The 15948-nt window shown below is 36.0% G+C and overlaps 1 protein-coding gene and 1 non-coding gene across 2 annotated transcripts in view; one reads left to right on the top strand and one right to left on the bottom strand.

The window, feature by feature from the left end:
* Positions 1-6108: 6108 nt before the first annotated feature.
* On the top strand, positions 6109-6181 carry TRNAG-GCC (transfer RNA glycine (anticodon GCC)). The gene has a single exon. It is a non-coding gene; the product is annotated as a tRNA-Gly (tRNA).
* A 552-nt stretch (positions 6182-6733) lies between these two features.
* The window catches only part of MRPS31 (mitochondrial ribosomal protein S31), a 28235-nt gene continuing 19020 nt past the window's right edge, over positions 6734-15948 (bottom strand). Inside the window, exon 7 of the mRNA XM_057707670.1 lies at positions 6734-7032. Within this exon, the coding sequence (XP_057563653.1) occupies positions 6803-7032 (230 nt within the window). The 3' untranslated portion in view covers positions 6734-6802. The remainder of the gene's footprint in view (positions 7033-15948) is intronic.

Here is a 15948-nt window from a genome sequence, read left to right as displayed (position 1 = left end):
CACCGCCAGGGAAGCCTGAGAAAGCTTTCTCAGGAAGTGACATTTCTCAGGAAGTGAGATTTCTTGGGAAGTTACAGAGCCTCAAGGACATGGAGTGCCTTACCAGTGCATTTATTCTCTGGTGTCTAGTAGAGTCCTAGAACACGGCAGCGCTTAGCAAATGCTTAACAAATTAATGAATGTGTGATAGATGTGAAGACACTTTACAAGCTATAAAACTAACTCACAAGTGTTAGCTATTATTTTGTTGATATGGGAAGATCTACTTTTATTCTGCTTCACTGGGATACCCAGAGAGTTATCAAAGCGGATCATGGAGAAAAACATTCATTAAAGGTATCTGCTCCTTTGGACAGACCTGGGCCCCTTTTCCACAGGAATGAACTTGGAGCTATCAGGTACAGGACTGAGTACCCAGCAATCAGAGGGCAAACTCTCCCATCCCAACATCTGCCTGTCCTCAATTCTGCCTGTGAAAGCAAGAGTCCACTAAATAGTGATGAAAATAGTGGTGAAATGGGTGTTTATGGGTATTGGAAGGTGAGGACAATACATCATAGAAACTAAGGATGGGAGGTGATGGTGTAAAGGTTCAAGCTGCCAGTTCCAGGTGTTGGGTAGTGAAAAAAAAAAAAAAAAAGACTCACTGTGCATCATTCCTGACACTGGGGTCCCAGAGAGGAGTACAGAGAAAGAAAACCAACATAATTTTTGAAGCACTCATTATGCGCCAGTCACTGTTATATACATTGTCTCATTCATTTTTGCACCTACAAATCCTGTGAGATGGGAATTATAACCACTGTTTACAAAGGAGGAAACGGAGGCTGAGAGATTAAGTCATGTTCTTACATGACACAACTCACATTGACATAGCAGGGATTTGAACGGAAGTTTCTGACTCCAAAATAGAGAAGAACACGGAAGAAAAGAGAGAAAAATACAGAAAGGGACCTGTAGACTTGTCAACAGTCCAGGAGCTGGAAAGCAGAAAAGTAATCAGAGCATTTCTCTTTGCTTCCTTGCCCTCTGAACTGTTTAGTAAATAGTAGACATGCAAAGATAACTATTTCACCAGCTTTTGCTCTCCATTTTAAGAACAAGACAGAAATATTACCTTTGTCACAATTAAAATTGGTTAAGGTAAGCCACTGTCAGATACGTGAAATGCTCCCTCTTAGGGGTGTGTACTATGCCAGAAACCATGGTGTTTGCTAACATTTCGTACTACATTCAAAAGGAGCACCTGCATTTCATTCTTCGTAAAGATGCTATTGAAATCTTGGAAAACACTAGTCCTTCCTTTCTTTTGCAGCTAACATGATTTTTTAAGAGGCTCTACATCACAAGCATATTCCAGCAGCTGTTTGCTTTCCCTAGTATGAGCTATTTACTCCCTCTGCCACCATCACTAATATTCTAGTTCAAAAACAGATTAAAACACATAATAAATCATTCCACTTTCAGAAATAGCTTAGTGCTTGAATTAATATATTTTAGAAAGAAGGTTTGCTTCAGCCCCTTAAGCCTTGGTTACTTAGAATGAAATCTTTTGAAATTAATAGCAATTTGCATACATGTATAAATGCATGGATTTTTTTTTAAAAGCAACTTTAGGATTAAGAGGGTTTTGTTGTCCTTATTTGCATAATTTAAAGTTGATTACTCAAGCAAGTTTCAGAGCAATTTTAAGAACAGTAACAAGGTAAGAATCTAAGGATAATACATTCTTTAGGATCTGGAATCTGAGGATAGTAAATTCTTTAGAATCAAGTGTGTAAATGGACAAAGAAAGGATGTTTTTAATGTCATGGTCTCAAATGTGGGGGTATCATCATCTTTTACAATTATGGCCAAACTCTGCAAATCTTCCAGTTATATACCCACTTCCATTCATTCCTTAAAACAGCATGAAATGTTGTTACATACAAAAGGAATATCTGTAACACAGTTTTTAAAGCATGATAATAACATGACCACCTGTGAACCTACCATCCAACTTGAGAAACAGAATGTTAGTACCACTGAGGCTCCCTGGGGGTCCCTCCTCAACCCCACGGCTCATCGCCCCTGCCTCCCTGAGGTACAGTGTTGTGTTTCTCATTCCTGTGATCTTGTTATAATCACATTTTTTGCTCTAAGCAATATATTCAAAATGGGAGTAGACTGCATGCATTCTTCTACAACTTATTTTTCATTCAACATCTGAAATTTATCTGTATTGATGTGCATAGCTCTACTTTAATCATTTTTTGCTTCTGTTTAGAGTCCCACTGCATGAATCAACCACAATTTATTATTTCTCCGGGCAATGGGCACTTTCTCCCCTCATTTTTTACTACTTTGAACATTTCTGTACATGCCTCCCAGCACATATCTGCAAGGGTTTTTTAGGTATACACTCCAGGAGCAGAACTGATTGTTCATAAGGTTATATAAATATGTATACATATATATACACCCACATATAATAGATGTTTATACTATATATTTGTATCTAATTATTAAGATATAACTAAATGTTTCATGTATATTGTTATATATAGTATAGTATAAATATATAATTATGTAATTCCAAGAGTGTTTGCCAATTTACACTCCCACCAACATCAAAGTATCAACGTATGAGTGATACTGCCTAGCTTTTAATTTTTCACCCATCTAAAGAGTACACAAATCTTATCTCAATATGGCTTTTTAAAAAACTTTAATGGAAAGATTTTTTAAATTCTATAGTGCTCTAAAATTTTCAAAAGTTGTACACACATGATATCATACAATCCCATAATAGCCTTCCCCCCCACCGCCCTTCCGTCCTTTCCTCTCCCCGCTGGTAACCACTAGTTTGTTCTCTGTATCTGTGAGTCTGCTTCTTTGTTTTATTAACTAGTTTGTTGTATTTTTTAGATTCTACATATAAGTGATATCCTACAGTATTTGTCTTTCTCTGACTTATTTCACTTAGCATAATACCCTCTAAGTCCATCCACGTTGCTGCAAATGACAAAATTTCATTTTTTTTTTTTATGGCCCAGTAGCATTCCAATGTGTATATATACCACATTTTTATCCATTCATCTGTTGATGGATGCTTGAGTTGCTTCCCTACCTTGGCAGTTGTAAATAATGCTGCCATGAACTTTGGGGTGCATGTATCTTTCTGAATTAGTGTTTCCTCAATATGGTTTTCATTTGCATTTCCCTCATGTTCTTTCATATATTTATTGGCCATTTGTATTTTTTTTTCTATGAAATGCCCGTTTATATATTTTGACCATATTCTTTTGGGTTGTTTGTTTTCTTCTACTTGATTTTTAGGAGTTCTTTGTATATTCTACATACTACTCATTTGGTGACTGTATGTGAAGCATTTATCTTCTCTGTGTTGGACACTTGTCTTTTTCACTCTTGATGGTGTCTTTTTTTATTAAAAATTCTAAATTTTAACATAGCCAAATTTACTAATCTTTTTCTTAGACACTGTACGTTTGATATCTTAAATCCTTGCCTACATCAGAGCATAAAGACATTCTTTTATATTTTTGTTTTAAATGCTTATAATTTTATCTTTCTCATTTAAGTTTCAAATTCAATTGAATTAGCTTTTTTGTATATTGTGAAGTAAAGAATCCACTTTTTTCTCTTCATATGGCTAATCAATTGTCCTAACACCATTCATTAAATATCCACTCTTCCCATTGATCTGCGATGCCAACTTTGTCATGCATTAGGTTCCCATATACTAACGGGTCTATTTCTGGGTTCACTATTCTGTTCCATCAGCCTATTTAACTATCTCTGTGTGTAATATCCTGATGTCTAATTATCCCAGCTTTATAATAAGTCTTGATAGCTTAAAAGTTAAGGCAAATTCCTAACCTGACCTCATCTTCTTTTTCAAGAGCATTTTGATTCTTCTTAGTTCTCTGCTTTCCTCTATAATTTTATCATAAATTTGTGAAATTCTGTGGAAAAAAACTTGTTGGGATTTTGAATGAAATTACATCAAAGCTATAGATAAATTTTGAAAGAATTAATATCTTTATGATACCGAATCTGCTTACCCATGAACTTCTTATCCAACTGCTTATTTTTTAAATTTTATTACTATGTTTCATTAAAGTTTTAAGATGTTTTCTTCAGAAAGATCTTATTCATTTATAATTTTTTGATGGTACTATAAATGGTATCTTATAAATTGTATTTTATCTGTTTGTTCCTGGTATATAGACATGCAACTGCAAACTTGCTAAACTGCCTATTGATTGTAATTTACAGATTTTTTTGTTTTCTACATAATCACAGGCTCTTAATAATGATGGTTTGTTTCTTCCATTTTATATTATCTATCAGTGCATAACAAATTACATCAAATTTAGTGGCTTAAAAGAACATACACTTATTATCCCCAAGTTTCTGTGGGTCACTTAGCTCAGTCCCCTGCTCAGGCTCTCACAAGGCTGCAATTAGTGTCAGCCAGGCTGTGGTCCTTTCTAGAGCTTGGGACCTTCTTCCAAGATCACATGATTGCGGGCAGAATTCACTTATTTGAGGCTGTAGAGCTGAGGTCCCCATTTTGTTGCTGACTGTTAGGGGATGGGGGGTTGCTCTCAGCTGCTAGTGACCCCTGCAGTTCCCTGCATTGTGGCCCATTCACAGTCCTTCCCACATGGCAGTTTACTATTTCAAAGCCAATAGAATACTCACCCAGTCACCAAGAGTCCTATACAACAATGTAATCATGCGAGTGACTAATTCCATCACTTTTGTCACAGAACATAATCCAGTCAAGGGAGTGACTACACCCATCATCATTGCCATATTCTATTGATATTTGCTAGAAGCAAGTCTCAGGTTCTGCCTCCACTCAAAGAGAGGATGTGATTCACTGGAGGTTACCTTTGGGTGGTAAGGTAATTAGAATTCCCAATCATAACTTTTATTTCTTTTTTCTTTCTACAGTCTAAGCTCTAGTATAGTGCTGACAATAAATTATGGCCTTATCATCTTAAAGGAAATGGTTTAATGATTCACCATAAGGATGTTTGCTGTAGGTTTTTTGTAAATGCCATTTATCAAGTTCAAGAAGTTCTACTTGAAGTTTTCTAGTTTTCTTTAATTATAAATGATTGTTGAATTTTATCAAACTATTTCTTCTACATCCTTTGAGGTGATATATATATTTTTTCCATTGTTAAAAAACCACCCTTGCATTCCTGGAATAAGCTAAATTACTTCTTTCCTGTTCATTGCTGGATTTTGTTTGCTATTTTGTTTTGGATTCCTCAAATGTGTCTTTGTGATTGAGATTAGTCTTGTTATTCTAATCTTTTGAAATTGAGTTGGAATTTGTTCCCTCTTTTTCTATGCTTTGGAATAATTTGTATGTATCAGGTTAGGATTATTTGCCTTCTGAATACTTTGAATGCTCCTGAGAAATGGTCTCTTATTGTTTTCTTTCTGGAAAGATTTGAAAAATAGAGATCCAATTTCTTTAATGGTTATTAAATTATCATTTTTCTTTTAAACTATCCAAAGAGAGCCTCTGACCCATTTCTCTTTTCGCTTCTTCTGGAAATCTGATTGCACAAATGTTACTTTCTTATACACATTTTACCTTCTTTCATATTTCTTTTCTCTTTGATTCTCTCTGCTGCGTGAGGAGTTTCTTTAGATCTGTTTTCCAGTGTCTAATCTGTTGTTAAACATCTTCACTAATTTTTTCTTTTTAATTTGTTTGGCCACTTTTATAGTCTCCTGTTCTAGACTTCATGCTAAGTTACACATATTTTATACTCTGAATATGATAAGCCCAATATTTGAAGGCTTTATGAGTCTGATTCTGCTGTCTGTTGTTTCTGCTGGTGTGCATTCATGGGGCTTTGTCTTCTTACGTGTTTTGTAATTTGAAGACTGGGTTTATGGTGGGTTCCTTCACATACAATTGTAGTCTGCTTGTGCCAAGGCCTGAAACACTGCTTTAGCCTGAGGCCACTGTAAACTAAATTCTGGTTTTGAGTTTTTTTTTTTAGGAATCCTCAGTCCTTTCAGTTGTATGAATTTGAATCACACTGCTATGCACTGTAATAGAAATTAGTCCTAGGGAATTCCCTGGTGGTCCAGTGGTTAGGACTTGGTGCTGCCACTGCCGAGGGCCTGGGTTCAATCCCTGGTTGGGGAACTAAGATCCCACAACCCACAGGGTGCAGCCAAAAAATTTAAAAAAAGAAAGAAAGAAAGAAATTAGTTTTAATTTTGGCACGATGACTTGAAGTACTAGAAGGGATAGGTATAAGCCCTTTATTTCTACAAGGTTACTTCACTGTAGTGACCCAGACTTAGGCAAGGGTAGTTAATTTAGTGTGAAAATATAAATATGTGTATATGTAAATATAGAAACTACATATATATGTGAATATAGTCTATACATATAAATTTGTCTGTAAATCATCTCAACTGTTATAGCCCTCTGATGTCATCAGATATATGGCTAATTATATTTCAAAGAAGGACGGTCACTGAATGAAAAGAAAAAGGTTAGAGGAAGTAATCTTAAACTTATTACTAATTTCAAGATATTCTTTTTGTTTAGAATTACTAGTTGAATACATAAAAGCTGGTAATTTTTTTTCCATGCAGGAATATTTTTCAGTTACAAGTGTATATACTTTTAAACAATTTAATATTTATACCATTCAAATCAGATACAATAATGAACACAATATAGGAAAACTTCTAGTAAAATTATTTTACTTAGTTATAACATGAATCTCCAAAGGCTTGAATAAAAATTTCATGGTCTTCAATTGAACTGTATGCCACTTTCTTTTAGAATGTCCCGTTTCTCATTAAAATAATTTCGAAACCACTCTATATGTTCAACCTTCTGTTTAACACTCAGATATGGATTTTTGGAAAGACCACAGGTCACCAGCTCCATGAAGTGGCGAATTGGTCCTTGTTTTGGAAAATCCTCCAGGTATTTATCCAGAAATATATGTTCATGAAATTCTGAACCATCATCATCAAAACCTAGGAAGTGAGACAAAATACATTACAATTTTGAATGTAAAACCTACAGTATTAAACTAACATTACTGAGGTAGTATAGTATTACAGTTAAAGGCATGACCTTTGGAGTCAGAGGTTTGCTCACCAATTTAACAACCATGTGATTGGGGCAAATTAACTTCTCTGAGCATCAGTTTCCTTAGGCGTAACATGAGTATTAAAACAGCACCTCCTTCATGGGGTTTTTGTAAAGATTAAATAGACACAAAGCTTATAATGCTCTTTTACAATGCTTAGCATACTACAAATATTCAAACTGTAGCAGCAGTTACTGCTAAAGAATATCTTAATATCTAAAGAAATCACTGAGAAAACTATACAAACCACACTAAAAAACACATAAAATAAGATGGAATCCTAAGATATATTCAAGCAGCTCACAGGAAGTCAAGAAAAGACAGAGGAGTGAGAAACAGAGAAAATGAACAGAAAACAAATAATAAAATAAGAGACTTAAGTCCTAACAAATCAATAATTACTTTCAATGTAGATGGTTTACAATCAATCAAAAGAGATTGACAGAGGGACTTCTCTGGTGGTCCAGTGGTTAAGAATCGTCTTGCAATGCAGGGGATGCCAGTTTGATCCCTGATCGGGGAATTAAGATCCCACATGCTGCGGGGCAACTAGGCTTGCACAATGCAACTACTGAGCCAGTGCACCACAACTACAGAGCCCATACACCACAACTAGCGAGAAGCCCGCGCACTGCAATGAAGAGCCCTCGTGCCACAATGAAAGACTCCGCGTGCCACAACTAAGACCTGACGCAGCCAAAAAAATAAAATAAATAAATAAAATTATTTTTTTAAAAGAAGAGACTGGCAGAGAAACACATGATCCAACCATATGCTATACACAAGAAACTCACTTCAAATACCTATAATATAGGTAGGTTGAAAGTAAAAGGATGGAGGAGGATGTATCTTGCTAATGTTAATTTTTTTTAAAAAAATGCATGAGTGACTATATGAATATCAGACAAAGTAGACTTCAGAGCAAAGAAAATTATTAAAGAGAAACATTACATAATAAAAGAATCAACCCACCAAGAAGATAGAGCAATCTGAATTATTTATTCACCAAACAAGAGCTTCTAAATAAATGAAAGAAAAACTGATAGAAATAAAGGAGAAACAGAAAAATCCACAATTACATTTGGAGGTTTCAATATCCCACTATCAGCAACTGAGAGAACTACCAAATAGAAAATTAGCAAAGACACAGAAGAACTGAACAACATCAGCCAACAGGATCACACTGACATCTACAGATGTCACTCTACCAAACTAGTACAGAATACAAATTCTTTTCAAGCATCCATGGAACATTCACCTAGTTTAACCATATTCTGGGTCACAAAACAAACTTAAACACATTTAAAATAAAATAATACGCAGTATGTTCTCTGATCAAAAAGGAATCAAAACAGAAATCAGTAACAGAACGACAACAGGAAAATCTTCAAGCAGTTGGAAATTAATATAAATATTTCATGGTCATAAAGGAAATTTCAAAAGAAATTTTAAAAACCACATAGAATTGGAACTTCCTAAGTGGCACATTGGTTAAGAATCTGCCTGCCAATGTCCAATGCAGCGGCCACGGGTTTGAGCCCTGGTGCAAGGAAGATCCCACATGCTGCTGAGCAACTAAGCCCGTGCACCACAACTATTGAGCCTGCGCTCTAGAGTCCGTGAGCCACAACTATTAAGCCCATGTGCCGCAACTACTGAAGCCCACACGCCTAGAGCCTGTGCTCTGCAACAAGAGAAAGCCCATGTGCAGCAATGAAAACCCAATGCAGCCAATAAACAAATAAATTTATTAAAAAAAACACCTCACATAGAATTGAATGACAATACAACAAATCAAAATTTGTGGGACAGCTAAAACAGTGCTGAGAGGGAAATACACAGCACTAAATGCACATATAAGAAGAGGAAAAGTCTCAAATCGATAATCTAAGTCCCCACTTTAAGAACCTAGTAAAAGAAGAGCAAAATAACCCCAAAGCAAACAAAAGGAAGAAAATAATAAAGTTAACATCAGAAATCAATAAAATTGAAAACAAGAAGTCAGAGAAAAATCAATGGTTCTTTAAAAAAAAAAAAAACACAAAGAGAAAAACTGATACATCTCTAGCAAGTCTGATAAAGAAAAAAGGCACATACCAACAATATTAGGAATGAAAAGGGGGTTATTATAAATCCTGAAATCATTAAAGGGAGAGTAAAGGAATACTACAAAGAATGTTACACTCACAACTTGGACAACTTAAAAAACAATGCATTGAACTACCAAAGCTCAGCCAAAATAAAAGAACCAGAATAATCTTATAACTATTAAAGAAATGTGTAATTTAAAAGCTCTCAAACATTTAAAGAAGAATTAACATCGCTTTTACACAATCTCTTCCAGAAACGAGAAGAAGGGACACTTCCTAACACATTTTATGAGACCAGCATTACCTTGTTTAAAAAAAATCAGAGACAAAACAACAACCAAAAACAGGAGCAAGAAAGAGAGAGAACTACAAAACAATATCCCTAATGAACTTAGAAACAAAACCTTTAAACAAAATTAACAAGCAAATCCAACAATGTACAAAAAGATTTATACACCAAGATCAAGTGGGATTTACTCCAGCAGGATTTACTGCAAGCCTGGTTCAACATTTGAAAGTCAAGGTAATCTACCCTATCAACAGGTTAAAAAAAAAAACAAAAAAAAACATTATGACCCAACACTCATTTTGATAAATCCTCTCAGCAAGTTAGGAAAAGAGAAGAACTACTTCAACATGGTAAATCTACAGCTAATATTATAGTGAAAGACTGAAGGCTTTTCCCCTAAGTTCCTGAGCAAGGCAAGGAGATCAGCTCTCACTCCTCTTACTCAACACAGTACTGAAAGTTCCACCCACTGCAATGAGGGAGGCAGGAAGAAAAGTCATACAGATGGGAAAGAAAAATAAAACTATCTACTTGTAGATGACATGACTGTCTACATAGAAAATTCCAAGGAATCTAAAAAACAAACAAAACAGAGCAAAAACAAAATAAAAAACCTCCTAGAATTAGTGAGTTCAGTCAGGTTACAGAATACAAGATCATAAAAATAAAAATCATTATTGGAAAACTCAACATAGTGAAGATGTCATTTCTCTCCAAATTAATCTACAGGTTTCATGTACTTTCTACCAAAATTCCAGCAAAGTTTTGCCACAGACAAGCTTATTCTAAAATTATATGGACCAACTGTAAAATAGTCAGTGGGAAGTTGTTGTATAACAAAGGGAGTCCAACTCGAGGATGGAAGATGCCTTAGAGGACTGGGGCAGGGAGGGTGGGGGGGACTCGATGGGGGGGAGCCAAGGAAGGGAGGGAATACGGGGATATGTGTATAAAAACAGATGATTGAACCTGGTGTACCCCCAAAAAAATAAAAAAAATAAAGTCCTATGGTACTGAAAAATAAATAAATAAAGTGAAAGGAAAAAAAAAATAAATAAAATAAAATAAAATTATATGGAAAGGCATAAGCCCTAGCATAGTTAAAACAATCTTGAAAGACAAGAGGAAAGTGGGAGGAGTAACGCTGCAGCTGACTGTATAGCTACAGTACTGGCACGCCTCATCTCCTCGTGCTCTGCTTTACTGGGTTTCATGAATACTGCGTCCTTGTTTTTTTTGTTTTTGTTTTTAACAAATTAAAGGTCTATGGCAACCCTCGGTCAAGCAAGTATTGATATATCTATACCATTTTCCCAACGGCATTTGCTCATTTCATGCCCCTGTGTCACGTTTTGGTAACTCTCACAATATTTCAAACTTTTTCCTTATTGTATTTGTTATGGTGATCTGTGATTGGGGATCTTTGGTGTCACTATTATACTATAGCTCGCTGAAGGCTCAGGTGATGGTTAGCATTTGTTAGCAATAAAGTATTTTTAAATTAAGGTATATACTCGTACTTTTTTTTAGACGTACTGTTATTGCACACTTAATACAGTGTAGTGTAAACATAACTTTTACATGCGCTGGGAAACCAAAAATGCGTGTGACTCGCTTTACTGCAATATTCACTTTATTGCAGTGGTCCGGAACCACACCTGCAGTATCTCTGAGGTTTGCCTGTAATCAAAAGAGTATGGAATTGGCAGAGAGTGAAACATAGATTGATGGAACAAAATTGAGGACCCAGAAACAGACCCTGTTATGGACTGAATTATGCCCACCGTAGACATGAACAATTGATAAATTGAAGTTCTAACTCCCAGTATGACTGCTTTTGGAGACAGGGCCTTTAAAAAAAGGTAATTAAAGTTAAAGGAGGTCATAAGAGTGCAGTCCTGGTGTCCGCATAAGACGGGGAAGAGACACCAAGAATGTACACAGAGAAAAGACCACGTGAGGACACAGTAAGAAGGCGACCATCTGCAAGCCAAGGAGAGAGACCTCTGGAGAAACCAACACTGCCAACACCTGGACCTTGGACTTTCAGACTGCAGACTAAGAGAAAGTAAATTCTGTTGTTTAAGGTACCTAGTCTGTGATATTTTGTTATGGAAGCCCTGGCAGACTAACATGGATCCACATGAACACACCCAACTTTTTACAAAGATGCACAGACAATTCAATGGAGAAAGGACAGCCTTTTCAACACATGGTGCCAGAAGAACTGGATATCACTGACCAAAAAAAAGAAAAAAAAAAGAACCCAACCTCATACAAATTAACAAAGAATGGATCATGGCCTAAACTATATGTCTAAAATGGCATGGCCACTCTGAACACAACTTGGAAGTTTCTTTAAAACTAAATATGTAACTACCATACAACCCAGTAGTTGCACTCCTGAGTATTTATCCCAGGGAAATGGAAATTTATATTCATACAGAAAGCTGCACATGAATATTTATAGCACATTTATTGTAACAGCCCAAAACTGGTAACAACCCAGATGTCTTTTATCAGGTAAATGGTTAAACTATAAGGTACGTTCAAACCCACGGAATATTACTCAGCAATAAAAACAACAGCAAAAAACCCCTCTTGACACATATAACAGCTTGGATACATCTCCAGAGAATTAATCATGCTGAGTGGGAAAAAAAGCCAATCCCCAAAGGTTAAATACTGGATGATTCCATTTGTATGTCTTCCTTAAAATGACAAATTATAAAAATGGAAAATGGATTTAGTGATTGCCAGGGGTCAGGGACTGAGAAGGGAGGCAATGGGAGGCGAGTGGATGTGGTTATAAAAGGATATGAGAGAGATCCTTGAGGTAATGGGACTGTTCTGCACCTTGACTGTGGTGGTAGTCACATGAATCTACCTATGTGATAAAACTGCCCAGAACTAAACACACACACAACAGAATACCTGAAAAACTGGTAACATCTGAACATGGCTGAAAGACTATCAACGCCAGCTGCCTGGCTGTGATACAGTCCTGTGGTTATGTGGGCAGTAGCTACTGGGGGAAGCTGGGTAAAGTGTACATGGGAAATTTATCATTTCCTACCACTGCATGTGAACCCCCAATTATCTCAAAATAAGAAGTTTAAAAATGCTCTCTAATCACTTAGAATTATCTTACACTTATTGAAAGATTTTTAAAATTTTATTTGGACATTTAGAAATCTAGTCAACACTTTTATAAATACTAAAACACACAAGAAATAAAACAAGACATGAGATTAACAATGACCACATACCACTCCTATGCTTGTATACATACTCCTCTGCAACATGCCTTTGCCGTTTTCCCCATAAAGGGTAGATACAGCCTGTTTCTCCAACACCTAAATGTGAGGTTGGCCAAGTGACCTGCTTTGGTCAATGGGACATTACCAAACACAATGCAAACAAAGGGCTGAAAAGCACCTGCACATCAATTCTTGCTCTTCCTTGTGTTAGGAACTCTTCTATAGCCAGGTGAACAAGCCCAGGCTAGGCCCTGAGACGCTGAGGGACATATAACCCTGTTATCCCCCCCTCCGCCGACAACAGCCGGCACCAACTAGACATTCGAGAGAAGCTACTCTAGAACGAACCACCCTCAGCCACCTGCCAAAACCAACCAGAAAACCCATAAGCTCACGAGCAGTTACAACTTAGCTGTTGTTTTCCTAAGTTTGGGGTGGCTTGTTACATAGCAAAACTGAATGACACAGTTGGTTAAGGTACTCCTAAGACTTCTTCACATTCAGAATCCAATTCTTCTGAATTGGCTTTTCTACTCCAAGTAGTCAGTGGCCATGCTTTCCCACATTCTATCAAAAACACTTGTGATGCGGCACTTCCTAAGAGGGTTCCACTGTGGCCTCTTCTGACAACCCTAAGGCAAATTTGGATGCGCATCCGCAAAAGGCAGCAACAACTACCTCCTCACTGATGCCTGACTAGCGTAATAAGATGCATCACAATTTCAGGGATATTTAAAAAGCTGACAAACAAAAGTATGTCATATTCAATGAAATACAGGAAAAGAGATGTGTAGGAATTTTTTAAATGGGAGTTGTTCTCTATCCCATAACCCCCCAAAGTTTCTACTCACATTTGCCAAGGCTAATCACTTCTGAGGTATATATCCTTCTAGTCCTTTTCCTAAATGCATGTGTTTTTTTTTAACAAGACAAATTATTGTTTAAAAAATCTTTCTTTGAATCCCATTCAGAATTCTCTATGCTTCTCAATAGTTTATACCACCAAGCAAGCATGTTGTTACTCCTTTACCTTTTTTTTTTTTTTCTTTTTGTTTTTAAGGCATATGCACTTGGGGATAGGAATGGAGGAAATGCAACATAGAGAGGTAAAAAAATAAAAATAAAAGCCTTGCTTTGCTAAAGGTTTCTTCCATACCGTCAAACACTGCTAACACTTTCATGTGACAATTATTCTTTAAAAAAAATAAAACAATATGGCCAATGTTGTAATATGACAAACAAGGCAGGTTTAAATATTCCATATATTTGCAAGAGCATGTTAGGGTTGAAAAATAAGGTCTGTAGCATTGGAAACATAATAAATCAAGGTAATAACTGCTCTCAAAAATCCAAGGGTGACTTCTGGATTGAGATTTTTGTTGTTAGTTATTAATATTCTTAGAAGTATTAATACTTAAAATATAAGACCTAAGACAGAAAATTTTGTAAGAGAAACCATTTTTGAAAGTAGCCATGTTAACACAAGCTCAATAATCAGTTTATTAAATCATTAACAGACCTATCTCTCTCATATAGTTATGAGTCAGATGGGTACAGCAATCATGACTATATTAGGGGAAAAAGCATCTAAGGGCATAGGTCATCTTATTTCTTACTACCCTGGCTCTAGATGAGAGATCAACCATCTTTTTAACTTGGAATGCTCCAGGAGGGCGTAATGAACAGATCCTTCCTGAATGAGTCAATGAGTTAATGAAAGCCAAGTGGTACTGGCGAGTATAAAACAAAGGAAAAAAAGAGAAAGATAAAGAGGGAATATTGTATACAAAAATAAATTCCAGATAGATTAAACAGGAAAAGGCTAACAGATCTGACTACCTCCAAATTAAATCTCTGTTGGTTAAAGACATCCTAAACAGTTAAAAGATAAGCAACAAAGACTTATAGTTAAAATGTAGCAGATTGAACCCATGCTACCTAAATCTCTGCTCCCTTGTAATACCTACTAAATGGCAGTTAAAGGAATAAAAAGTATAAAAGCACAAAGATAGAGAGAACAGAAAAAGAAACAATAACAGACAGGAGATATCAGGAAAATTTTAAAAGAAAGAAAGTGGACAGATAAGTAGCAGCTAACTCAATTGAGTTGAAGATGCTAAAACCAAATTAAGAAGCAAAGAGACTTCAAAGGCTTTAGGAATTAGTGGCACCATATACACTGAAATGAGGAATGGGTTTGAGAGACAAAAAAACAGAGGATTAATTAAAATTGGTTTAGGGAACAGTTAGATCTCCCATGACCCATCTTCCACCTGTACCTCTAGATGACTACACCATCCATTTCCCAAAGATGGGCAGTTTACTTTTTGTTTGGAGAAACTAAAATGGGAAGATGAGTCACTGAATTGATAAGAAGGGGAATTAAGTGAAAGTCTGTGTGCTGAATGGTGAAACATTCCCTGTACACCCCTCCCCCCCACCAAGATCGCCACCAGTAGGATCAACTGGCTATCTTTCAGAAGAGAATGTGTCGATATTTATTGCAATTTAAAATATGCCGGGCTTCCTAGGTGGCGCAGTGGTTAAGAATCCGCCTGACAATGCAGAGGTCACGGGTTCGATCCCAGCTCCAGGAAGATCCCACATGCCACGGAGCAACTAAGCCCGTGTGCCAAAAAATAAAAAAAGTAAAAAAATAAAATATGCCTATTGTTTGACCCTTCTAGTAATTAAAGTACTCAGACATATACAGAAAGGACATGTATAAAAGGATTCACTATAGCTCCATCCATCAACAAGAAAATGGTGAAATAAATTATAGTGCATTCATACAGTGGCATACTATATTAGATATAAAATAGTTCTATTTTATGGTCCCATATAGACGAAAACAACAGATAAATCTGAAACTACCATTTAAAGTAGACTGTGAGGACACATATCAAACCATTGACAATCGTTGTTTCAGGAAAAGGGAAGAGAACTGAGGGGTAAAGTATATTCTCTACTCTTCCATGTTATTTAACTTTTTTGCAAGTACATTTTCACATATTTATTTCTGTAATTTAAAATATTTTTTTAATAAATGAAAGAAATGCTATATAATAAGGAGAAAATAAGAGAGAGTGGAAAATTAAATACAAGAAAGAAATCCCAAATGGTGTAAAATCAACTAAAGTAACACAGGTTAAAACTGTGTC

Source organism: Hippopotamus amphibius, chromosome 14, assembly GCF_030028045.1.
Source record: "Hippopotamus amphibius kiboko isolate mHipAmp2 chromosome 14, mHipAmp2.hap2, whole genome shotgun sequence".
In the NCBI taxonomy this organism is placed as follows: Eukaryota; Metazoa; Chordata; class Mammalia; order Artiodactyla; family Hippopotamidae; genus Hippopotamus; species Hippopotamus amphibius.
Note: the sequence above shows the minus strand (reverse complement) of the source record. Positions and strands in the feature narration are given on the sequence as shown.